This window comes from Mus caroli, unplaced genomic scaffold, assembly GCF_978045245.1.
Source record: "Mus caroli unplaced genomic scaffold, Mus_caroli_1 scaffold_18, whole genome shotgun sequence".
Taxonomy (NCBI): domain Eukaryota; kingdom Metazoa; phylum Chordata; class Mammalia; order Rodentia; family Muridae; genus Mus; species Mus caroli.
The window spans coordinates 70,010,811-70,036,265 of record NW_028227273.1 but is presented as its reverse complement, the minus strand read 5'-3'; the positions used below and the strand labels follow the sequence as shown (position 1 = coordinate 70,036,265).

At 50.2% G+C, this 25,455-nt stretch overlaps 1 protein-coding gene, 1 non-coding gene and 1 pseudogene across 2 annotated transcripts; 2 read left to right on the top strand and 1 right to left on the bottom strand.

Annotated features, from left to right (window-relative positions):
* Positions 1-1,994: 1,994 nt before the first annotated feature.
* LOC115029785 (small nucleolar RNA SNORA17) lies at positions 1,995-2,121 on the bottom strand. The gene has a single exon (XR_003835351.1). It is a non-coding gene; the product is annotated as a small nucleolar RNA SNORA17 (small nucleolar RNA).
* A 452-nt stretch (positions 2,122-2,573) lies between these two features.
* Positions 2,574-3,237, top strand: LOC110284315 (peroxiredoxin-2 pseudogene; annotated as a pseudogene).
* A 13,438-nt stretch (positions 3,238-16,675) lies between these two features.
* Prss27 (serine protease 27) lies at positions 16,676-23,961 on the top strand. Its single transcript, XM_021150015.2, has 6 exons — positions 16,676-16,733; positions 20,370-20,396; positions 20,947-21,109; positions 22,372-22,643; positions 22,969-23,138; positions 23,662-23,961. The coding sequence occupies exons 1-6, from the start codon at positions 16,676-16,678 to the stop codon at positions 23,959-23,961; spliced, it is 990 nt and encodes a 329-aa protein (XP_021005674.1).
* Positions 23,962-25,455: the final 1,494 nt, after the last annotated feature.

Here is a 25,455-nt window from a genome sequence, read left to right as displayed (position 1 = left end):
GAGCGCCCAGGGACCCCACAGGAAGACACCGCATCATCTTGCAAACGACAGAGGCTCTCTGGACAGAGAGATGCCGGCTAAGTCTAGAAGACAAGTATGAGTTAACCCTGAAAAGAAGGAGATCTGAGTTAGTGTTACTATTGCTGCAAGAAATCACCATGACCAAAGCAACTTGGGGGAAAGGGTTTTATTTTTACCTTAGAGTTCTACATCATAGTGTATCTTCAAAGAAAGCCAGGGCAGGAACCAATGCAGATGCTACCGTGTGCCCCACAGTATACCCTTTTGTCCACATTTCTTTGCTAGCAAATGTTCATTGCAATGAGTCATTGGTCTGGTTCCAGGCCTCTGGCTTCTGCTACATCATCAGTTCTGGAACCTCACTGGAACCCCTCTCAGATATCCTGTGCTGTCCTGTGTTATGGAAATCCTATAAATTTGGAACTGTTGGACTGACCCCTTCAAGAACTCCAGCAGTTCATCGATGGGTGGACCAATTCAAAGCCCAGGATCTGGGCCTGGGAGATATCTAAACTAGGCAGCCTGCCAACTCTCCCACACCCACACCACCAGAGTGAGCTCTCCTGCCCTGCTCCTGCTGACCCACCCAATGCTGCAGCCAGCAAGGGATAGAGCCAGAGCCTCTGCTCTCACACCCTCGGGGCTGACTCTATCATGCTGCCCAGGGGAAGTGCAGAGGCTGCTCTCCTGAGTGCTGCAGCTGGGGAAGGACCCTAGCAGGGCCAGCTCTCCCACCCACCAGATGGCAAGGGCAAAGGGAGGGGAGGGGATCTCTCTCTTGTCCATGCCACCGCACAGCTGACAAGAGGTAGGGTCAGATCTCCCATGTTTACACCCTCCAGGCCAGCTTGCCCCCACCAGGGTCAGCTCTATTGTGTTGCCCAGGTGAAAGGCAGAGCCAGTACTCCTGCTCTCATGACCCTAGGGCAGCTTTCCCAACTGCCACAGGTGAAGAGGGGAGGGGGGTGGGGGTATCTCTCCCTGATTCATGCTAGCGCATGGGAGACCAGCAACAGGACTGGCTCTCCCATACTTAGAACCTCTGGGCCAGCTCACCCACAACTCCTGCAACCAGGCCAACTCTATTGTACTTCGGGAGCCCACTCTCCAGACTACTGCAGCTGGCTAGGGGCAGGGGTAGCTCTCTTGCTCACACAACCCTAGGGTAGCTCTCTCATAATGCTGGGAGAAGAGGTGGGGGCCAGTTCTGCACAGCTCTCAGAAATCAGCATGTGCCCTGGCAGCCCAGACCAGGGGCGTTTGCCTGGCCTTTGGTGGTAACAGACCTCTGCTCGTGCAAGTTCGTGGCCACAGATGGCATTACTGGCTACTCACATCAGGTTGACCTTCACTACCCTTGCGTCTCCAGTTCTGCCTCTCTTCATTGTGCCCACCTCTGTTGCAGTAAATCTCTCCAAACCAATTATGCCCTGGCAATGAAAACACAACACAATTAATATGAATACATGAGGTGCACCTGGATTGGGCAGGTCTACCGCTACACTACCATCTTCCACATCTATGAGATCCCTTAGAACTTGTGGTTTCTCAGGCTATGTGCTGTTTTTCTTCTTCCTCCTCCTCTGCCTGCTCTCCCTCTTCTATTTTCTTCTTCTTCTCCCTCTCCCCTTCCGCTCCACCTTCCCTTTTATCTGCCCAATCAGCTCTCCTTTATTTTACAAATTAAGGAGGGAAGCAGGTTTACAGGAAATCACCTGAGTGCTGACTCATTCCTTGTTCACACTCACAGAACAGATTTAACATCAAATATAATTAGCCCTAGGGCTACCCACAACACACCTCCTCTGTTTCTCTTTCTTCCATTTCTCCGCCACTTACTTGCTCCTCATAGTGGCACCCAGGGTCTCTGGTGTCTGGGGTCATCTTGGGAGTGGTCTCAGGGGTGCTGTTATGGCACTGGGCAGGGTTCCTCTCAGGCATGGTTCACTCCCCGGGCCTGCTTATTTTCAGGGACTGTTAGGTTACAAATTGTTCAGATGTCCACAGGTCAGAACACTGAGCACAGACATAGCCAGTCTCCTCGGTCACCTACTGATGCACAGGTGACACAGCAGCCACACCTGCAATGCCTCTAGGGCAGAGCCTACTGGGAAATCGGATGGAAGCACTTTTTTACTCAGAGTCCTTCTTCTCAAATGGCTCTAGCTTGTGTCAAGTGGACATAAACCTAACCAGTACAATTGACCCCTTGTCATTTTGATACACTAGTACAACACTATTTAACAATAGCCTTCCCAGTCAGGCGTGGTGGCACATGCCTGTAATTCCAGCACTCGGGAGGCAGAGGCAGGCGGATTTCTGAGTTCAAGGCCAGCCTGGTCTACAAAGTGAGTTTCAGGACAGCCAGGGCTACACAGAAAAACCCTGTCTCAAAAAACCAAAAACCAAAAAACAAACAACAACAACAAAAAATAATAGCCTTCCCTTTGTCTCCAAGATCTCAGATTAATGTCACAATATAGTTCTGAGATCTCTCTCCTGCCTCTGCTGAAGTCTGGTTGCCCACATGTCCCGCTCTTGCCCATGCAATCATGGCCTCTAAGGCGCACATCAGAAAGCCAGCTCCTGACTTCACAGCTTTAAGTTTTGGACTACAGGGGGAAGTACGTGGTCCTCTTTTTCTACCCACTGGACATCACTTTTGTTTACCCCACATAGATTATCGCTTTTAGCAACCACGCTGAGGACTTCCGAAAGCTAGGCTGGGAGTGCCTGTGGACTCTCAGTTCACCCACCTGGTATGGCTCAATACCCCACGGAAGGAAGGAGGCTTGGGCCCCCTGAATATCTCTCTGCCTGCTGATGTGACTAAAAGCTTGTCCCAGAATTACGGCATGTTGAAAAATGATGAAGGCACTGCTTCTTTATCAGCGATGCAAGGGTGTCCTTCGCCAATCACAGTGAATGACCTACCTGTGGGACGCTCTGTAGATAAGGCTCTCTGCCTAGTCCAGGCCTTTCCATATACAGACAAGCACGGGGAAGTCTGTCCTGCTGGCTGGAAGCCTGGCAGTGACACCATCAAGCCCATTGTGGATGACAGCAAGGAATACTTCTCCAAACACAACTGAGACAGGTAAACATCGGTGAGCCTGAATCTTGGATCTCACCTGTGCCTCTACCTGGATGTCCCGTGCTGGCCCAGAAAACGCATGCTCTTCCTCCACACTCTGAAGGGGCTGGAGTCTAGGCTAAGGCTTTCTTTCTCATTACCCACCTGAAATATGGTGAACAGTGATCCTGCCCTGAGCACACCCAGCTGGGTCCAGGTCAATAGGAAACCAATAAAGTATTATGGACAGTATAAAAATAATAATAATATCACAATATAGACATAGTGCTTTAAAAGTTTCACAGTCTTTACATTTACAATACTTCAAAAATTGTCTCTTTAAAATATCCATTGTTTCTTTTAAAAATCCAAAGTCTTTGTTTGTTTGGTTTTTTTGTTTTTTCAAGACAGGGTTTCTCTGTTTAGCCCTGGCTGTCCTGGCACTCACGAGACCAGGCTGGCCTCGAACTCAGAAATCCGCCTGCCTCTGCCTCCCAAGTGCTGGGATTAAAGGTGTACGCCACCACGCCCGGCAAAATCCAAAGTCTTGAAGGGCATGGTGACACACACTTTTAATCCCAGCAGCATCTGGAAGGTAGAGGCAGGCGGATTTCTGTGTTTGAGCCTCGCCTGGTTCACATAGAATTTCAGAGCAGCTTAAGCTACATAGTGAATCTCTCTGTCTCAAAAAACGAAACTAAACTGAACCCAAAGTCTCTCTGAAAATTCAAAATTTCTTTAAAAGGTCACAGTTTCCTCAACTGTGGGCTCCTGTAAAAAAATTTTTTTTTGGGTTTTTGTTTTATTTTTTTTTGTTTTTGTTTGGTTTTTTTGTTTTTTTTTGTTTTTTGAGACAGGGTTTCTCTGTATAGTTCTGGCTGTCCTAGAACTCACTCTAGAGACCAGGCTGGCCTCGAACTCAGAAATCCACCTGCCTCTGCCTCCCAAATGCTGGGATTAAAGGCTTGCGCCACCAGTTTCTTAGTTCAAAAGGGAAGAACCAGGGCATTGTTACAATGAGAACAAGGCGAATTCAAAGTGCAACAGTGTAAATAACTCAGTACCCATTGTCTGGGATTTAGTCCTGATCTACTCTCCTCCAAAATGGCTTGGTCACGTCTCCAGCTCCAGCCTCTGCAGCACACACAGCTCATCTTTAGGCTCAGGTGAACTCAACTCCACAGCTACCGCTGTCCTTGGTGGCACTGGCTTCTCCAAAATGCTGGGATCTGCTTCAACAGGGCCCCAGACCTTTGTAAGCCCCCAGACCTTAGCACAACTGACTCCATGATGGAAGTATCATTCAGGCTGTAAAACTCAGCACAGAGACAGCAGCACCTGCCAAAAGTCAAACAAAGACCTAATCCATCAAAGCCCACAGTTCTGGGAGTCTCTAAATGAACTAACCTTGGTTTTTGTAGTTCTGCTTCTGGCTAACTGTTCTTGTTAAATGAAGTGTGTCAACCCAGAACATGGCTTTTGTGCTTATATAAGCTCATCCTGAGAAAGGCTCAGGGCTGCACTGGAGTCTGTGTTACCCAGTGTAATTCCTGGCCAGATAATAAAGACCTTCTTGGCTTAAACCTATCTCTCTGATGGATACCCCAAAACAGATGTTGGACCTTCATCAATGGCTCCTTCTGGCCTCTGTTCAGGGACTCCAGCACTGCCACACAGTGCCAAGCCTCAGCTGCTCTCCATGACCCCTGGAGTCCCTTCATGCCTTCAAAACCAGTAGCACATGGGATACACTCCCACCTCACCAAGTTCTGACTGCCAGTGTGAGATGCAGCCTTTGCTATCTTTAGACCACAGTTTCAATCATGTGTGTGCTAACCCCGAGGAAACACTTCCCAGACTTCACCTCAAGGATGCTTCTCTCTCTCTCTCTCTCTCTCTCTCTCTCTCTCTCTCTCTCTCTCTCTCTCTCTCCAACTTTTTATTGCTTCATCATGAGTTTCCCATCATGCACCTTAGGTTCACTCATCTCCCTCTCCCCTCATATCTGCTCTCTGCCCTTGCAACCTCCCCCACACACGGGCAAAAGAAAATAAAACAAACAAACAAGCAAACAAAAACCAAAGAATAAAAACCATCTCGTTGTGGAAGCTGCAGTGTGTCACAGTGCATCCCATAGTACATCCCTCTGTCCACACATCTCACATGCAAAAATTCATTGCAATGAGCCACTGGTCTGATTGGAGGCCTCTGGCTTCTGTGACACTGTCAATATTGGGTCCTCACTGGGACTCCTCCTGGTTACCCTGTTGTTGCCCTGTGTCATGGAGATCCTGCAGCTTTGGAACAGCAGGACTGGCCCTTTCATGTGCTCCAACCATTCACAGATGATGTAGGTTCTGAGGTGGGCCAACTTAAAGCCCTGGATCTGGACCTGGGTTGTAGTTGACCTGGATATCCCGCTGGCTCCCTGAATCAACACCACCAGGGTGAACTTTCCAACATTGCTCAGGCTAACCCATCCAATGTGGACAGCAGCAGGAGGCAGGGTCAGCCCCTCCTGTTCTCATGCCCTGGGGGCTGGCTCACCCACACCCATGCCTTCAGAGCCAGCTCCACTGTGCCACCCAGCTGAGTGGGATACAGATTATCATGTGCTACAGCCAGTGAGGAGCAGAGGCAGCTCTCCCACTCTCACGACCCCAATCCCGGAGCCAGCTCTCCTGACTCCTACAGGAGGAGAAGCCATCACCTTCCTGCCAGCCCCACCCCTCAGCTGAGGAGAGGTGGGGCCAGCACTCCTCTGCACAAGACCTTGGGCAGTTACCTATACCCTGGCCACCAGGGCCAGCTCTGCCAAGGTGCAGGACCAGCTTCCCCAAATGGTACAGCAGGTGAGAGGCAAGGCCAGCTCTCATGACCCCAGGGTTAGATGCATCTTAATCACATGTGAGTCTTCAGACTCAGCTGACTGACGTCTGTTGTCCTAGCAAAGCAAAGGTTTCACTTTAGTGGTTCTGGTCTCTTAGTAATTGTGGCTGATTTCTTCAGTCTAGCTAGCCAGAACCACAGATTCTTAATTTATAATATCAAATAGTTCCAGTAATTTTTAAGGAACTCTCAAATTTCTCTCTAAAACGTCAGAAGTCAGGCCTCCATCATCTGCATTTCTCTCAATGCTCTTGTCTTCCAAAGTTCCCACAAAATAGTCAGCTGAGCTCTTTTCAGAGCTCAAGCAGGGCAGGAACCTGGAGGCAGAAGCTGATGCAGAGGCCAAGGAGGGGTGCTGCCTCCTGGCTGACCCCATCCCTTGCTCGCTCAATCTGCTTTCTTACGGCGCCCAGGACCACCTGCCCAGGAATGGCATCACCCACAATGGGCTGGGACCTCCAGCATCCATTGGTAGTTAAGCGCATGCACTACAGACTTGCTTATAGAAGAATCTTATGAAGGCTTTTTTTTAAATTGAGAATTCCTGTTCTCAAGTGGCTCTCGCTTGTGACAAACCAACATAAAACCAAGCAGGATAGAGGCTGAGACTCTAACTGGCAGAGGATGCCTGACCAGAGAGGAACATGCTCAGAGCAAGTGTCACAGCAGGTGGACAGGGAGGCTGTGGGTGACAGACTAGGGAGACCAAGGGAGGGTAGGAAGGGGCTGCAGAGATGAGGGTGACCCATAGCTCAAGGCCCTGGAAGTGCTAACAGGAGATGGTAAACAATTACTATGCATTTGATAAGTTTATCAGTTAAAAAAGTGGAGGCCATCAAAAACACTAAGAATTATTATTTTTTAAAAAAATAAAGAAACCTCTGCGTATATAGTCATGTAGTTTGATCTTCTTGTGAGAGCAGGGGCTGTCTCTGACTCTTTTTATCTGCTTTTGGCACCCTTTCCTCATCCTGGGTTGCCTTGTTCAACCTTAACCACGAGGGGAGGTGCCTACTCTTACTACAACTTGATTTGCCATGTTTGGTTGCTATCCTGGAGGCCTGTCCTTTTCTGAAGAGAAAAGGAGGAGGAGTGGATGTAGAGGGGAGGCTGGGGAGGATTGGGATTGGAAGAGAGGAGGGAGGGGAGACAGCAGTGGGATGTAAAAGAAATAATTAATAAATAAACAAATAAGAGAAGGCCCAGGGTATAGATCTATCTCAGTGATAGAACACATAGCTACCGTGTTCAAGACTCTGGGTTCTATCCCCAGCATCACAGAAGAAAAGGAATAATGTAGAGGAGGAGAAGGAGGAGAAAGGAGCAGAGGGAGGAGGAGGAGCAGGAGAAGGAGAAAGAGGAAGAAGTGGGAGGAGCAGAGGGAGGAGGAGGAGCAGGAGAAGGAGAAAGAGGAAGAAGTGGGAGGAGCAGAGGGAGGAGGAGGAGCAGGAGAAGGAGAAAGAGGAAGAAGTGGGAGGAGCAGAGGGAGGAGGAGGAGGAAAGGATCAAGTAGGAAGAGGAGGCTGCAGCCTGCAGCTATAAAGGTGAAGACCTGGGTCTGTGGAACCCTGAATCGGAAACTCCCTGGGAAGCTGAAGGGAGGTTTCCCTGGAAAAGCCTGAGGTGAACAAGAATGACCAGCTGCAGGGCTGGTCCTTAGGGAAGCAGTGTGCTCCTTCAAGCTCCTAAACTCTGTTCTGTTCTTCCTGCCTTCCTGCTGTGTTCTGGCCAGAAAAACAGCCTGAGTCTCCAGGATGGCTGAAGGTGTCTGACCTACATTGACACACACAGTAAACAGACAGACAGACAGACAGATAGACACAAACTTTAACCAGGTATGGTGGCACACACCTACAATTCCAGCACTAGAGAGACTGGGGCAGGAGGAGCCAGTGTTTAAAGACAGTCTAGACTACAGAGGGAGAGTCTGTCACGATAGATAAGAAACCCTTCTCCAATTTAAAATTAGATCACCAGAAGACATGTCTGACATCTGTCAGGGTTTAAACAGGAAAGTAATCTGGAATAGGAGTTATGTGTAGGGATTTGTTGTGACATGACTTCGGGGAGAGGGGGGAGCTGCCACCCAGAGACTTCTGGCACCAATCATGGTAGCCAAGAGGATTGCCAAGGAAACATTTAGCACAATTCTGGGGTTGGGGAAGGGAACTGGAACCACATGTGATCTCTGCCTCCAGACATGGCATCGTGGGCGACCTGCAGGCAGCGTGCCCACCTTCACCTCTAGGCTGCATCCTTGCTGGGCTTAGACTCTGAGCAGTTCCTCGGGATGAGGCTACATGTAAAGTGCGGTGTATGTTTTTAACGGGACTGAGGAGACTGCTTACAGACATGATGTGAGGGTGTGAATTTAAATCCCTAGCACCAAGGTCTCATGTAAAACCTGGGTGCTACATGTGTAATTTTAGTGCTGGGATTGGGGTAGAGGCAGGGACCCCTAGAAGTCACTGACCACCCAACCCAGCCCAGTCAACCAGCTACAAGTCCAGTGAGAGACTCTATCCCCAAAAATAAGGCAAAGAGCCGAGGGTGGTGACACACATATTTAATCCCAGCACTCAGGAGGCAGAGGCAGGGGATCTCTGTGAGTTCTAGGCCAGCCTGGTCTCTAGAGAGAGTTCCAGACCACCTAGTGTAGGAGTCTAAGAGTGGCCCCACAAACGACACAAACATTGATCTCAGTCAGACAGGGAAGGCTTATTGAGCGAACACTCTTAAGACTGATCAATCAGGGGCTGTAGCTCAGCGTTCCCGGCTGAGGCTATGACCACCAACTTCTCACAATGAGTTCATGTGCAGTTCTGACTCAAGCTATTTTGACTAGATAGATAGAGCAGCTCTAATTGACCTTTATTCTGATTGGTCCTAAGTGGAGTTTATGGTTGTCAAATTTCTTAGGATTAACAAACCTCAGAACATACAGAACCTTACAGGGTATGTGGTTGGCATGACCTTGCTCTGAGTCAAGTTATTTTTCTATGTCAATGACTGGCAGGCAGATTACAGCAACAATATGAAATAGCTGGTGGGCATGAAACAAAATGGCTGGGGGGAGGGGAGAGGAGGCGGGGCAGGGCTCAACACATCGTGAGACGTTGTTTTCTGAGAAAGAGAGCAAGGAAGGAAAGGTACCAACCTCCTGGCCTCCACAGGCACATAAGCACCTGAACACACGTGCATGTGCACACACACACACACACACACACACACACACACACACACACACTCACACTTTTAGTAGAAGGAAGAATGGAAGCAAAGAGAAGGAAAAAATATTTTCCAGGCAGTACTCATCTGAAGCAAGCCTCTCCTAGCAGCACTTCTTGCAGCTCGGAGAACTCCATTGTCTTTTACGGACTTCCTCTTCGAGCTCCCCCACGGCTCTCTGGTTGCTGTTGTCTCCTCTGTCCCTGTTGGAATACCATTTCCTCTCCCCTTGGTTTGGATTTCTTTCCTTGAATCTCGGGACTTCCTCAGCTGAAGTCTTGTGCTGGAAGCGCATCCTTTAGTAGTCTCATCAGGTTAAAAAGTCAGCGCAGGGGCAGAGTGCACAGTGATGCCAGTCTTCACAGGCCGGGAACTCCTAAATCAGTGTCCCAACCAAGGCGGATTGAGACCATGGCAGAGTGCAGCCACGGAGGATCGCAGCCACGGAGGATTGCAGCCACAATGAATTGTATGTCCTGGAACATGCAGCCTGGAATTGCAGCCATGTGGATTGCAGCCACGGCGGATTGCAGCCACGGAGGATTGCAGCCACGGCAGATTGCAGCCATGGCAGGTTGCAGCCACAGCAGATTGCAGCCACGGCAGATTGCCCTCCAGCGCCTCACTCACCTTGCTCTTCAGAGGACTCCCTTTGTCGTCATGGCGAGAACCCTGCTGCTCCTGGTTTTGTTGTTGTTGTTGTTTGGTTTGGTTTGGGTTTTTTTTTTTTTTTTTTTTTTCCCCGAGACAGGGTTTCTCTGTATAGCCCTGGCTGTCCTGGAACTCACTCTGTAGACCAGGCTGGCCTCGAACTCAGAAATCCGCCTGCCTCTGCCTCCCGAGTGCTGGGATTAAAGGCGTGCTCCTGTTTTATAGCCTCCCTCTTTCGTTTCCTTGGTTCGTTCCTTCTGTCAGAGCCCACCTTTCCTCAATGGCTTCCAAGAATCATGTGTAGAAGTTGTGGGTTAAAGCTTTGGTGATTTCCATGTGTGAAGCAGTCTCACTCATGCCTGATGCACTGATGCCACTGCTTCTCAGTCCCCAGCACCCTCCTCTTCCATTAAAAACCCCTGCACTGTGGCTGTGTGGGCCAGTCACAATGCCGGAGTGAAGCAGAGCCGGGAATGTCCTGCCTTGGGCTTATCCACAATAGGTGGAAGAGCTTTGGTCCTCTGGGCTGGGATTCCCTGAGGACAGTCCAACCAGCAACAGGTACCGACCTCAGGGAGTCACCTCGAGTGCTGTGCTTGTGGGCACCCTAGAGATAAGCAGTGACCCTGGGGGAGGGGATAGGTGAGGCATACCCTGCCCCGACCCTGAACTCTCCAGCTCTCCTTCAGTTAGAGTATCACAGGAAGCCCCAGGAGGTCACATCATGACTTCCCACCATAAACCCCACATCTAGGTTGAATTCTTGTCATGTGCTCTTGAAAAGGAGTCACAAGAGAGTGAGTTCCAGGACAGCCAGGGCTACACAGAGAAACAACAAACAAACAAACAAAAAAGGAAAAACAAACAAACAAAAAGAATATACAACGTGACCCTGTCTCAAAAATTAATAAAGGGTCGCCGCAGCAACCACTCTCTGCCTGATGGTCATGCACAGCACAGTGAACCCAAGGAGTGGCCAGCAGAACAGTGGCTTCTTCAAACGGACCTACTGGTGACGGGTCACCTGCTGCCACCGAGGAACCCAGATAAGGAGGTCAGCCAGTTCCTCCTGCCTTCTGTTTTTCATAACCCACGCACACAACGCACGCTCCATCCACAGTGGGGAACAATCATGGAGGAAGAGACTTCCCTTTGAGAATAAAATGGGAGGCCAGAACCAAAGTCTTTTGGATAAAGCACCACAACGGACTACGCACTAGCACTAACCCGTTTGGCTGCCTTCCTTCCCAAGGCACAGATCTTTCCCAGCATGGGAAAGACCTCCCTCCCTCCCTCCCTCCCTCCCTCCCTCCCTCCCTCCCTCCCTCCCTCCCTCCCTCCCTCCTTCCCTCCCTCCTCCCTTCCTCCCTTCCTCCCTCCTTCCCTCCCTTTTGACCCATTTTCACTCTTCCACCATACACTCAATAAAATAAAATAAAATAAAATAAAATAAAATAAACGAAAAAAGAAAAAAGAGAAGGAGTCACATGACTTCAGAACCTCTAGGCACGGCCAGACACAGTAAGCCTTTCTTCTTGGGTGCTATTGCTGCAACTGTTCTGACACTAAAATTTTTTGGTCAGGTATGGTGATAAACAATTGCAATTCCAGTAGTCGGGAAGCTGAGGCAGGGAGTTGACACAAATTTGAGACCATTCTAGGATACATAATGAGTATCAAATTAGGACTACATGCTAAGCCATTGCTAGCCAAGCCATGGTGGCCCATGCCTACAGTCCTAGCACTCAGTAGGCAAGGCAGGCCAATCTCTATTAGTCTAGCCTGGTCTACAGAGTGAGTTCTTCAACATCCAGGGCTACACAGAAAAACCCTGTCTCAAGGGAAAAGGAGGAGGAAGAGGTGGGGGAGGAAAAGAAGGAGGGGGAGGATGAGGAAGTAGAAGACAGGGAGAGTGTTCAGTTTCAAACCCAGGACCATGCGCTGAGGTGCCTATTTAAGATATCAAGACAGACCTGGCCTCCAAGTTCTCTCAGCAAACCTGTTACAGCGTGTGGCTTCCTACCCTGAACTCTCTAGCCCAGGGGCTGGGATGCCCTTCCCATAGAGGTTCTTCCTTATCTAATCCAGACATTTTGGTTACCTGGCACCTGCTCCCCCACCCAACCCCCAACCTTGGCCCAGCTCAGCATGGTCAGGTCCACTCTGGATTCTCTCAGATGTCCATGTCCCTGCCCCTGCCTATGCTCTCTCACAGGTCTCTAATAAACTTTCTCCACCACACCTAGGAGCAGTCTCATCCTTTCCTTTTTATTATTATTTTTTCATCCATCAGGTGACAGGGAAGAAGAAAGGAAGTGGTTGTTGATCCCGCTGGTTGGGAATAAGATCACTAAGCAACTTAAAGCCACATTTGAAAGAAGTTTTAATAAATTACTGGCCAGGTCCAGACCCAGATTCCCAGGAAAATGGCCCTGGTGACATTTTGCAGGGGCTTAAAAAGCAAACTCCACAATTCCCCACATTTCACATCAGATCCACTCAGGGGCAAGCATACATTCTTCCATGTTTGCTGCCTACGGACCTCCCTGCCCACATGTGATCAAGCCCATCTGGAGTGGTTGGAAGTCAAACAAACTTGTTTAGGGACATGAAAACACACACACAGCTTGTCACCTCCCGCAAACAATAAACATTTCAGGAAGTATCTGACCTTGGGCAGGAGCTTACAGGTCACAGGCATTTTTGGTTCATGGATCTCTTAGGCAAAGTAATTAAGACTTAAAACATAACTTTGGCTCTCACAGAGGAAGGCAATTTAACACTTTTTTCTTTTCTTTTTTCTTTTTGTTTTCTGTGTTGTTACTGTTGTTGTTATGTATTTTGAGACAGGTTTTCTATGTGTAGCCGTGGATGTCCTGGACACTTTGTAGGCCAGGCTTCCTTCAAACTCAAAGCTCTGCCTTCCGAGTGCTGGGATTAAAGGACTGTGAAATTATTTTAAAAAATATGTGGGCAAGGGTCAGGGTGACAGGGGATGGGTGGCAAAATATACCCCTGAGAAATTATGCCACACAACAAATCAGGTGTAATGTTTATTTGGGGAGGAAGGAAGAGTGGAGACCTGGGGGATACAGACAGACAGACAGGAAGACAAAGAGAGGTGCCAGAGAGCAGAGAGCAGAGAGGCATGGAGGAAGGCAGAGAGAGAGAGAGAGAGAGAGAGAGAGAGAGAGAGAGAGAGAGAGAGAGAGAGAGAGAGAGAGAGAGAGAGAGATCTGGGATGGCTGGAACCCTCTTATCCAAAGCAGAAACCTGACACACCTGGCGGGAGACAGATGATGATCTAAGCAGCTGCCAGGTCCCTGAGAGCAGCCCAGTGTCATTGCCTGTGTATTAACAGCGGTGTGTGCCACCACTTGGCTAATTTAACACTATTTTGATAGGGGCTAGAGAAGTAGCTCTGCAGTTAAGAGTGCTTGTTGCTTTTTCAGAGGACCCAAGTTTGGGTCCAGTTAAGTCTGAAAGGGCCACACAGACACCACCAGCACATATGCAATTGGCAGGAGTGTTCGTATTTCCCAAAAGCAAGAAGACCTCACATAGGGGTTGGCCACTTACAAAAATGGCGACAACCCCAGGCAAAAGCACGTAGGCCTCTTTATAAGAACTAGGGGAATTTTAGCTAGGGCTAGGTAATCTAAAACGTCATTGGTGTGTGCTGGGGATGTTACGTGGGTCCATTTCTGACTGGCTTGTGTCCAGGTATCAATGGACTGCATTCCTGTGTCATGAACGTATAACCACAGGCTGAGATACTCAGACCATATAAGGCTGCCCAGCACAGATGGCCCATCCTGAGACATGATATTTCCCCATCCTTGTGGGTATCTCCGGGCTGTTTCTTGGATGGGGGTTTCATGCCCTTCTTCCTGGTGACTTATGGCCTAACTCCTGGGACTGATGAATTGGTGGTGGTGGTAGTGGGGCTATGGTCAGTTCCTAAAACAGATGACTTTTCTTTTTAAGTCAGGCCTAGCCCTAAAATGGAGTTTATGTCATCTTCTCAGGACCCAGGACCCACACCTTGAACTCACAGGGATCCACCTGCCTCTGCCTCTGCCTCTGCCTCTGCCTCCTCTGCCTCTGCCTCTGCCTCTGCCTCTGCCTCTGCCTCTGCCTCTGCCTCTGCCTCTGCCTCTGCCTCTGCCTCTGCCTCTGCCTCTGCCTCTGCCTCTGCCTCTGCCTCTGCCTCTACAACAAGTTTTTAAAAAAACAAATTTGTTTTGTTGCAGATGGGGAAGGTTTCACTATGTAGCTCAGGCTAACCTTGTTTGCTTCTTTTGTTTATTGTTTTGTCTTGTTTTTATTATTCTGTCCCAGCCTCCTGACTGCTAGAATTATAGAATTACAGGTAAGTTTAGTTGTACAGATTAACATCTTTAGTCAAATGTTTTTTTCATAGCTTGGGCTACATAGTGAGTTCAGGGCTAGCTTAGGGTACATGACCATTTCTGAAGATAAAAAAACAATTCCCAAAGGCCAGTTCCATGCTCACCCTCTGACCTACTTCTCTGCAGCCTTGCCTAAGAGCATTCCTCCAGACTTTGCTAACCTGTGAGTGGCAACTGAGCTCTCTCTGCTTTGATTTGCATTCATTTAATTACTGAGGTGAACATTTCCCAGCAGGTATGTTAGCCAAATTAGCTTCCTCTTTGTTGCTTGTCTCTGTTCTTCACCCACTTCACCTTTAGGATTCAGGAGGTTTTGTTGGGTTTTCTTTGTTGTGTTTTGTTTTGTTTTCTAATTTCTTTGAGCACCCTGAGTAACAATGGTGTTGCCATCCAGCCAGATTTCCTACACTGATTTTTCCCTATTGTTTACCTTTCTATTTGTAACCCGTGTTTGTGCTTTTAACTTGTGGCCATAGCTCTTTTCTTCTGTGAGAGCTAGTGTGACTTCCAACCTTGACAATGCTCTAGGAGACCAGCGAGACAGCTCAGCAGGAAAAGGAGCTCTCCACTAAGCTTGCCGACCTGAATTCCATCCCTGGAACCCACCTGGTGGGAGGAGGAAGTTGATTACTGAAAGTTGTCCCTCTGGCTAACCACCCTCCCCCTCACATGCACACACATCATCTCATGAATTAATGAACATAATAACATTAAAAAAAAAAAAAAGACAAAATGCTCCAGAAAGCTCCTGTCATCAGACTCCCTCAGCCCCTCTGTGTCCCTTCGTAGAAGCATCTACCCTGCTGTTGCTCACCTCACTGGCTGTGTACTCCGGGTTGGGGGGGGGGTGTAGGATTGGGGAGGGGTCCGGCTTACTGCTAGTGGGAGGGACCCACATGGTTTCTCAAGAGCCCAGCTTCCTCTGGACCCACATACCTCACTTCTGCTGCTCACCCAATGTCAAGGCAGAGCTGTATGCAAAGTACTTGCTGTTAGAAGAGGAGGAGGGAGAAGAAAAGATAGGAAGGGCTCCACGAGGAAGCCCTTAGCTTCTAAGGGTCACAAAGTGCCTCAAAGGTAGGGCAAATGGATCACTGGATGTCTGTCTGATGTGTGGCCATCCGATTGCTTTGAAACACTACAGTTATATAAAAAGAAGACCTTTTTCCTCAAATAGAAGGTCTCCCTGCCATGCCCACGCTGCAGGGGGAGCCCTTGCTTCTGTGTCTTCTGCAAAGCAGACAGGGACCACACAGGAGTGGCGACGGTCACCAGGGAGCTACACTCTGCACAGCCACCCGGGGAGACCAAGGTCCCTGCACTTCGTGTGACCCTGCGCTACCCTGTTGGGCAATTGACCTCCCCTGGCTCACATCAACAGAGGGAGACGCTGCACCCTCTGCTCCTGCGGGAAAACTGAGGCAGGGCCAGGCCCACTGTCCAGCGCTGTTCCCTGGCCTGGCAGGATCGGATGTGAGACGTTCAGGATATGGTCCTGCATCCTGACTCCTCAACTTGTAGGGAGTGGCCTTCAGAACTTCTGTCCAGCTCTGCCCCAAACAACTTCCTCCCAGGGACACTTCCGCCGTGGCCTCAAGTCTGGGAGCCTGACGGGCGGGCGCACCCAGGGCAGGAACCGGACCTTACCGATCACTACGCCGCCTTCCCAGAACAGCTCTTGCCGCGCCTAGAAGGTGCAGTTCCAGACTGGCAGGGGCGGGGCAAAGGTTCCTATTCCCTGAGCCAATCTGCAGGTGTGTGTGTGTGTGTGTGTGTGTGTGTGTGTGTATGTGTGTGTGTGTGTGTGTGTGGTCCAAGAGCATCAGCAGGGGCCGCAGGAGCCGGCCAAAGTCCCTCTTTCTTGGTTGCACAAGCACCTTGACCTTAGTTCTTCAAAGTCTACGCTCCCATCAGGGTATAAATCAACCTTGAATTGCAGGTGTCAGATAAAAAGTAGGTGCTCAACAAGTATTTGATGAATGACTGAATGAATGAATAAACGAATGAACGAACGAATGAACAAACGAATGAATGTATGTATGAATGAATGAATGAATGACATAGAAGGTCTCTTGGATGGAGTAGACTCTGCCAACTTATGTAGGACCTGTGGTCAATTGAGGAAGGTAGTGAGTCCTCTGTGGTCTGCTGAATCCTGAAGTTACAAAGGAAGGGGTCTGGCCCCTGGAGTTCAGGGCCGGGTCATAGAGTTGGTGTTCTGGGTACCTCCTTCCTGCCAAAGAGGAGCTGGGCAGGCAGGGTTGACAGGTTGGGTGGCATAGCCGAGCTGACACTCATCTCCAGCATAAAACCTCACTTCATGGAGCCTGAACCTCCGTAGTACTAAGGAGAGCTTCTGTCACCTCTGACCAGGACTCAAACGTCCACCAAGCCAGAGAACATGAGGCAGCCCCACATCGCTGCCCTACTGCTGCTGCTGCCGCTGCTGCTCAGATCTGGTGAGTTGCAGTGGGGGCGGGGGAGTCCTGCTGCCATCTCTCTCTGTAAGGGCCCCTCTGTTCTGCTCTGACTTCCACCGGAGCCCCCCAGTCCCTGGGCCTGCCTGAGTCTAAAAGGAATCTCTTCTCAGTGATGGGGTTCCCAGAGAATATACTCAGTGCCCAGATATTCCACCTCAGAGACCTGACTGGGGGAGGATGCTGTGGGAAGGTCTGGCAGAATATGTGGTCGAGGCCTTGAGAGGACCCCAAGTCAGGAGCTTGGCTAGAGCCACACCCCCATCAGGCTCTCACTGTGTGTCATGCTCTGAGCTAGAGGCCTTTCTTCCTATTCCACAGATGATAGAGCCTCAACACCTGTAAGATTAGAACCCAGGCCTGCAGACTTCCAAGTCCCTGGGCTTATGTGAATTGTGCTTGCTCTCTGAGCCTAAGAACTTTCAGAATCTGCCTGAGGCTCAACAGAGAGCTGGGGACAAGAGCTGCAGGCTGCAGAGGGTCCCAGCTCCTGCCTTCAGAGGGAGAAGCAGCCCCTGTCCATTTTGCACAGGGGTCAGCAAGTTCTAGCCAGGTGCTCTGCCTACCATGTTTCCTGTGGGATGGGCTCCTCACTACCAGGGAAACTCTCCCACATTCCTGGGCCAGATGAGCTAGCTCAGCAGCCAGCATGCTTCCGTGTCCTCACCTCACCTCCCTGGGCCAGGCCAAGTTTCCCCAGGCCGTGTCTCAGTCAGGGCTGGGGTTAGGAAGACATGAGTGGGTAACTCTGTGGGGATGCCCCCCACCTCCCCCAAAGTCAAGGAATGTTTTTGTCCATGACCTCTAGCAGCAAGAAAGCCCATTTCCTTTGGGTGTGACACTGCTGGCTCTTGTGGGTGGATCAATCGAGGTCACTGCCAAAGCAGAAATGGCAGTCTGCCCTTGGCTCACAAACTGCTGGAACCTGAGGCTGGACCCCCGGTGACATGCTCACTTCAGCCCAGGGTGACGAGCACCCCAGGAATCCTCTGGCTGGTCTCACCTTTTCTCAGACCTTAGCTATTCCCACCAGGGATCCAGGATGGACATAGACTGCCCTTAGGACATGGAGAGACTGAAGGACCAAGCTGCAGGAGAGACAATGAGTGACAGGAGACTGGAGGGAGGGAGAATGCACAGAAGGATCTTGCAAGTTCCAGGAGGGAGGAGGGGGAGGAGGGGGAAGGAGGAGGGGGAGGAAGAGGAGGAAGAGGAGGAGGCAGCTTGCAGTGGATCTGTGCCCTTGGCAATGTTGCAAGTTGGTTCTTGGGGCCTGGAGATCAGTTCCAATTGAGTTCTAACAAGATGGGGACTGTCTTTGGTCATATTTTCATTTTACTTTATATTATTTTGAGATTTTATTTTTATTTTATATTAAGATTTTATTTTTATTTAATGTATATCTCTGTCTCTGTATTTCTTTGTCTCTCTGTCTGTCTGTCTGTCTGTCTGTCTGTCTCTCTCGTGTGTGTGTGTGTGTGTGTGTGTGTGTGTGTGTCTGTGCCTAGACGCTTGTGTGTTTAAGTGAAGGTAGTTTACCTGTGAGACCAGAAGGGGTTGCTGGACCCCTGGGTGCTGGGAACTGAACTAGGAATCTCTCTTAACCAACAAGCCATCTCTCCCGCGCTTTATTTATTTATGTTTATTTTTTACTTATATGAATGCTTTATCTGCACGTATGCATGCATGCTATGTACATGCAGTGCCTATGGAGGCCATTAGAGGGCATCAGATCTGCTGGAACTGGAGTTACAGTTGACTGTGAGTCACAACATGGGTGCTAGGACCTGACCCCAGGTCCCCTGCCAGGGCTCTCAACCATTAAGCCACTTCATTTATCCTGAAACAGGGTCTTACAACATTGCTTCAACTGGCCAAGCACTCATTGGGTAGCTCAGTCTGGCCTTAAACTCTAGGCAATCCCCCTGCCTCTTGAGTGGAGAGCACTGGGTAACAGCTATGACCCACTATATACTATGCTTTGCATTGTAAAGGGCACCTTATGAACATGTGCTCACAAGCCACACAAGCCAGGAGTCCAGAGCACAATCCCTACTTCCCAAGACCATCACATGTGATCCTATCTGCTTGATAACCTGCTTTGAGAAACATCTGCTCCTGCCCTCAGCAGTAGCTACCTCTTGTTCCTCTATGTTCTGGTTTCCTTGGGTTTCTGGCACTGTGATAAAATATCATGACAAAAAAGTAACCTGGGGGATAAAGGGCTTTGTTTTAGCTCGCTATTCCAGGTGGCAATCCATCATTTCAGGGCAACAGGAACCCGAAACAGCTGGTCACATCCAGAGTCAAGAGGAAATGAATATATGTATATTCACTATTTATGTTTAGCTCCATTCAGAACCAACCTACCCCCTGTGACTAGGGAATGGTGCCATCCACAGTGGGTTGGGTCTTCCTACATCAATTTACTTAAGATAACCGTCCACCACTCCATAGGTGTACCCACAAGCTGACCCAATGTAGATGATCCTCTACTGAGACTGTTCCTAGGTGACTCTAGCTTACAGCATGGTGACCACCACAGCCTGTCCACAACTGAACTCTACCCCATCATTAAGCCCACAGTCTGGATTTTGGCTCCCTGTAGCATTGCACATGGCATGACTAGGAGCTAGCTCCACAGGAAGAGGAATCCTGTGACATCCTTAAGGGCTCTGGGCACCACAGGCCATGTATGGCTCAGCATGGCCATTTACTGTCCCTTTGACCCTCAGTATCCCAGAATGGTTTTCTCTTCATCCCTCCCTCTGGGCTCAAGTAGTGGGGCTTAGAGAAAATCTGGCCAAGCAGGAGAGACCTGACCATGCCGAAACCCGTTCAGTTCCCACAGACCTGCCCAAGGGATCAGTAACTAGGAGGGTGCAGCTAAAGGTCTGGGGGTGCCTGGGCTTGAATCTAAGTCTGGAATGGAGTTTATGGAGGTCAGGTGAAGAGTGATGAACCCCAGGAAATGGACCCCATTCCAGGTGCCCTTAGAGCTGCCCTATCCTCTTCTCTACGTGTGTCCTCACCTTGATGGTAGTCCAGCGGAGACAGTCAATGTAGTCACAGTTGGCAAGAGGGCTCAGTCCTCAGGAAGTACAGTCCTCTACAGTCCTGCGAGGTTGTTGAAGCCAACTCTACTCCCTTGAGAGCAGAGAGTGACCATGGGTGTCTGGACCTCAGTGGGACTTGGAGAGAAGTTGAAGAAGACTTGGTCATTCTAAAAGACCGAGAGGAGACAAATCCGAGAGGAGCCCTGATGGACAAGCTGTGGAAGCAGCCTCCGGGGTTTCCTCTGTCATTCAGAGCTGAGCCTTCAGAGAGTGAAGAAAGAGAGACAGACTCCACATCTCTAGAAGTTGAGGCCCATGCACTATCTACACTTTCATACTTCAAGGCAAAAACAGGGGTGCAAGGTGGAAGAAGAGATCCCTGTGTGGACAAAAAAAGTGTCAACCTGCTCCAAGCAGATCAAGCCACATAGCCATAGAACTAGCTTCCCTGGTTGCTCTTCCTTGTCATCAATGGACAGGGACCCTCTGATGAGGTAGGAGCAGGCAGTAACAGACCTTGGCTTGGTAAAGATGGCTGATGACCCCCTTTGCTTACTTGCAGGGACTGAAGGGGCCAGGACTCAGAGAGGTAAGTGGGATCAACTGAGGCACAGGAGTGGCTGGACACTTACACACACACACACACACACACACACACAGAGGGGGGGGGACAAAAACAGGAGAGATGCATGGGGTAGCAGGAAAGCCAGCCAGAGTGGCCAAGCAGAACTAGAATCCAGAAGGTAGTGGAACAAGGTCCAGGATAGGTGACACCTTCGGTGCTGTGCCATGACTATCCTTTGGCTCATCAACCCCATGGAAGACATGACATATAGCCATTCTTCAAGGACCTGTGTCAAGCTCTGGGTGTGAATTTTCCATGTCAGCTCAGTCTTCCTGATCCTGGGTTGAGTCTTGTCACCTTGTTATAAGTGAGAGGCCTGAGGTTCCTGGGAAGGCAGAACTAGAAAGAGTTAGCCTGTATCAAAAGCCTCTGATCTGCCAATATCCTGAGCGGCTCAGGGACCAGAAAGGGCAGAAAACTGACAGAAAGGGAGAGCTGGCAGGTGGAGTTTTGGGTGGAGCTGGAGCCGTAGAATCAGCCCCCTCCCTCAGAGAGTGATTCCATGTTCTTCCAGCCTGTGGGCATCCAAAGATGTTCAACCGGATGGTGGGCGGGGAGAACGCCTTAGAAGGTGAGTGGCCCTGGCAGGTCAGCATCCAGCGCAACGGAATCCACTTCTGTGGGGGCAGTCTCATCGCACCAACATGGGTCCTCACTGCTGCACACTGCTTCTCCAAGTAAGTGGCCCTGGCCCTTCCAGCTTCTCACCACGGCTTGGGACAAGACCGAGCCTGTGCACAACTGTTCAGCACCACGGACAGCACCATAGTCATTGCACACACCCCCACCCCCACCCCATGCCTTGTCCAGTAACACCCACTGTCTTCCAAAGTTTTCCTTTAGGGATCGGGACAGATAGCCCAGTGTACTGGCTGTTCTTGTAGAGGACCAATGTTCAACTCTCCATATCTACATGGTGGCTCACATCTTCCTATACCTCAAGTTCCAGGAGATCCACACCCTCTTCTGGCTTAAGCAGGCTCCAGGCATGCACACAATGCATAGACACATGTGCAGACAAAACATTCATACATATACATAAAATAATTAGAAATTTCCCTTTGGGTCCAACCCTATGCCTGGAAGCTGCAACTACTGCCTCAATTCCTGCCCCACCAGCTGCTCTGTCAGTGATACCTGGGGTCCTGTTCTAACAGGCCCCCCGACCCCCACCCCCCACATACACACACCAATCCAGAGCTCTCTCTCTCTGGTTTGGGGGTATCAGATAAGCCTAAGATTTGGAGCAGAATGTCCCTCTTCCTTACCCCATTTAAGATCATCTCAGAAGACAGTTTCCCATCCCACTCGTCCACGTGAGACACCTGGCCTCAGATTTTCAGGGTCTCCACACATACCTCTTTCCTCACGGATCTGCAATTCCTCTTTCCCCTTTGTTTTGTCCATTATTGTGTGTTTGGGGGGAGGGGCACGTGTCTGGTGTACTTGTGGAGGTCAGAAGACAACATTTCAGAGTTGTTTTCTCCTGTCATGTTTTGTCAGTGTGTGTGTGTGTGTGTGTGCGTGATAAAACTTGGGCATTTACGCTTGCACAGAAAGCACCTGTACCTGCTGAGCCATCTTGCCAGCCCTTGCAATTATTTAAAAAAGCTCAGAGGTGGTCTACCTGGGGCTCAGAGGCAGGCCTTGGGCTCATTGTACCTCATAGGTTTATGTGTGTTACAGCAGGCTTTTTCAGGTAGGACTTAAGTCTCCCCATCTTACAAATGAGGAAACTGAATCACAAGGAATTTGTTGGGTCACTTACCCATGGTCACCTGGTAGCCAGGGAAAGATGGGTGATTTTCAGTTTTTACAGCCTTTATCACGAGTGCAAAGAGATGTGTCAGATACTGCAGTGGACCAGAACCACCTACCCACTGTGGGTCCCTCTCCTCATGGAGGAGGGTACCCACACCAGTTCTGCTCTTCCCATTAGCACTTCGGACATATCCATATACCAGGTCCTGCTGGGGGCACTGAAGCTGCAGCAGCCAGGACCACACGCCTTGTATGTCCCCGTGAAGCAGGTGAAAAGCAATCCTCAGTACCAAGGCATGGCCTCCAGTGCCGACGTGGCTCTGGTGGAGCTGCAGGGGCCCGTGACCTTCACCAATTACATCCTTCCTGTGTGCCTTCCTGATCCCTCGGTCATCTTTGAGTCCGGCATGAACTGCTGGGTCACTGGCTGGGGCAGCCCCAGTGAACAAGGTGAGGGGGACTGAGCTAGAGGAGGAAGGGAGATATGGCTTAAGAAGGGCCAGGACAGCTTTCCTGTTGATACTGGTATACACCATCTCTATTCACATGGGTGGGGCAGGTAAGAATGGAGCAGGTGCTGTAGTCGGAACTGCTGTGCATATGGGAACCAGGAGGGGGAGACAAGCAGGCCTGGGACTAATGAGGGAAAACACAGTCCCATTAAGTTCTGAGGAAGCCCAGGGAGGGGCAGAGTGAGCTGTGGTTCTTGAGAACCCAGAGCCTCAGGATCCTGATTACAACTGTCCACTGAGCTGCAGGCTCTTTCCCTCCCCAGACCGACTACCCAACCCACGGGTCCTGCAGAAACTTGCTGTGCCCATCATTGACACGCCCAAGTGCAACCTGCTGTACAACAAAGATGTCGAGTCTGACTTCCAGCTCAAAACCATCAAGGATGACATGTTGTGCGCGGGCTTCGCAGAGGGCAAGAAGGACGCCTGTAAGGTAGGGGGTTATGGCAAAGGCTGCAGACCAGCTCTCAACCTGTGGTTCTTCACAACTTTGGAGGTCAAACAACTCGTTCACAGGAGTCAAATATGAGACACCTTACATATCAGATGTTTACAATTCATGAGTGGCAAAATTAGTAGTAGCAATGAAAATAATTTTATGGCTGGGGGGTCTCCACATCAGGAGGAACTGTACTATAGAAGGGTTGGGAACCATTGTTCTAGAGGGAGCTCAGTCCAGGTCGAGGGTAGACTGTGGTTCCATTAGCTGGCATGATAAGCAAGTCTTGGATCTGAAATGGGGGCCCAGAAGCCGCAGTTCCAACAAACCCCACACTGGGCGTATGCCACTGGCAGGCAAGCTGGGACAGCAGCAATGTGCAGGCTCATCCATGCACAGGGCCAGAGCAGCAATGGCCAGTGGGGAGGCTCCTTGGAAGGAGCTTTGTGGTGAGCAGAGCACCCCAGGGTCTTCGTGAGGCCAGGGTAGGTTCTGATGGCCCTCTGCTTCCCCACAGGGTGACTCTGGAGGCCCACTGGTCTGCCTTGTGGACCAGTCATGGGTGCAGGCTGGGGTGATCAGCTGGGGAGAGGGTTGTGCCCGTCGGAATCGCCCAGGTGTCTACATCCGTGTGACTTCTCATCACAAATGGATCCACCAAATCATCCCAGAACTGCAGTTTCAGGGGAGAGCCGGCAGCCAGCAGCAACAAAAAGACTCCCAAGGTCAGCAGCGCCTGGCAGGGAACTCCGCCCCCTGCCTGGCTGCCCATGCAATGGTGCTGGCCCTGGGAGCACTGCTGCTCAGGATCGTCTAGGGCTGCCCAGCCCCGCAGGTGGAGCCCCACCCACTGTACATTTGTAAATACTGTGTCCCCGTCTGCCATGCCAGCTGCTTTTATATATGTTCACCTCCAAAAAAAAAAAAAAAAAAAGAAAAAAGAAAAAAAAGAAAAGAAAAAAAGAATCGTGGACTGTGTGGGGATCTTGGCAGGGCTTTAAAGGCCACAAGCTATGTGCTGGAAGATTTAGAGGGCATGATTCCTAGTAAGATGGGACCCTTGCAGGCACACTCAAGCTAGAATGCTCCTGAGCCAGTTGCCCCGTTGTCAACCCACAGCTGTCTCACTGATGCGTGTCCCACTTCAGCACTGTGGACAGTGAGCGGGTCACAAGGGCTTCAGTAGGAACCACGTGGAAGATAGGCGGAGGCACATGCTGGGGCACAGACCCTAGTCCCACCCAACCTCTCTAACATCATCCCACAAAGGACCCGTGCATTCTTATAACACTTCAGGAGTCCCCTTCAGGGGCAACACACACTTGATGTTCTTTCCTTGATCTCTGAGGCTCCTTTTCTACTGGACCATTAACCTCAAACTTCTCACTTTCTAGTAACACAGTAGGGGAGTGGAAAGGACCCACACTCCTCTCACACCCAGCTGCATGTACATACTCATATGCACACTCACCCTGTTATTTACTGAATAGGTAACTGTCAGGTATGGTAGCCCACACCTTTAGTCTCAGCATCCAGGAAGCAGAGGCAGGCAGATCTCTATGAGCTTGAGGTCAGCCTAATTAATATCGTGTCAGATCAGCTTGTTCCAGGCTACAGAGTGAGACCATGTCTCAGGGAAACCAACCAACCAGAATGGACCACTTAGCCCTTACTGTACACCAAACATGCATGAGGAGCCTCCCAGAGCTCCTCTTCCCACTGGCTGCTCAGTGGCCTCCGAGGATAGGCTGTTGAGTGCCTTCTCTAGGCCAGATTGGTTGGCTAGCCTTCTACTCTATAGAGGTACACTGGAGTCCATACAAGGATGCAGGGCAGGTTGTAGGGACGTAAGCTCTAGGTCATCATGATCGCTAAGCATTAGTATGAGGCACAAAGGCTTTGAGACTGACCTCAGCATCAATTGTTGATTTTGCCCTAGGAAACATGGCTCTGTCCCAAGGTGCTGGGTGTTGCCTTTCCACATGGATTCGGAAAGCTGCATGTGGGCCCTGGTTCTTTGTTCCTTTGGGCCCATGGGTACCATTCAAGCAGAGGTGTGGTCCTGTCCACAAGAAGCACCTTGGTAGAAGCCCAGGCACAGGCTCTGCACAGAGTCCTGTAGGTTCGTACCTACTTGGGGATGCCGCATACACTGCCTCTCCTGTCCCCACTGCTGGCTTCCCAGAATCATCAGAACAGTCCGAGCTGTGCCTTGTCCCTCTCCAGACACCCTTGTGGCTGAGAGGCTGTCTGAGGGTGACAACAGACTGCTAGCCTTCTGCACAGACATGCCATATTCTGGGCCATGAGG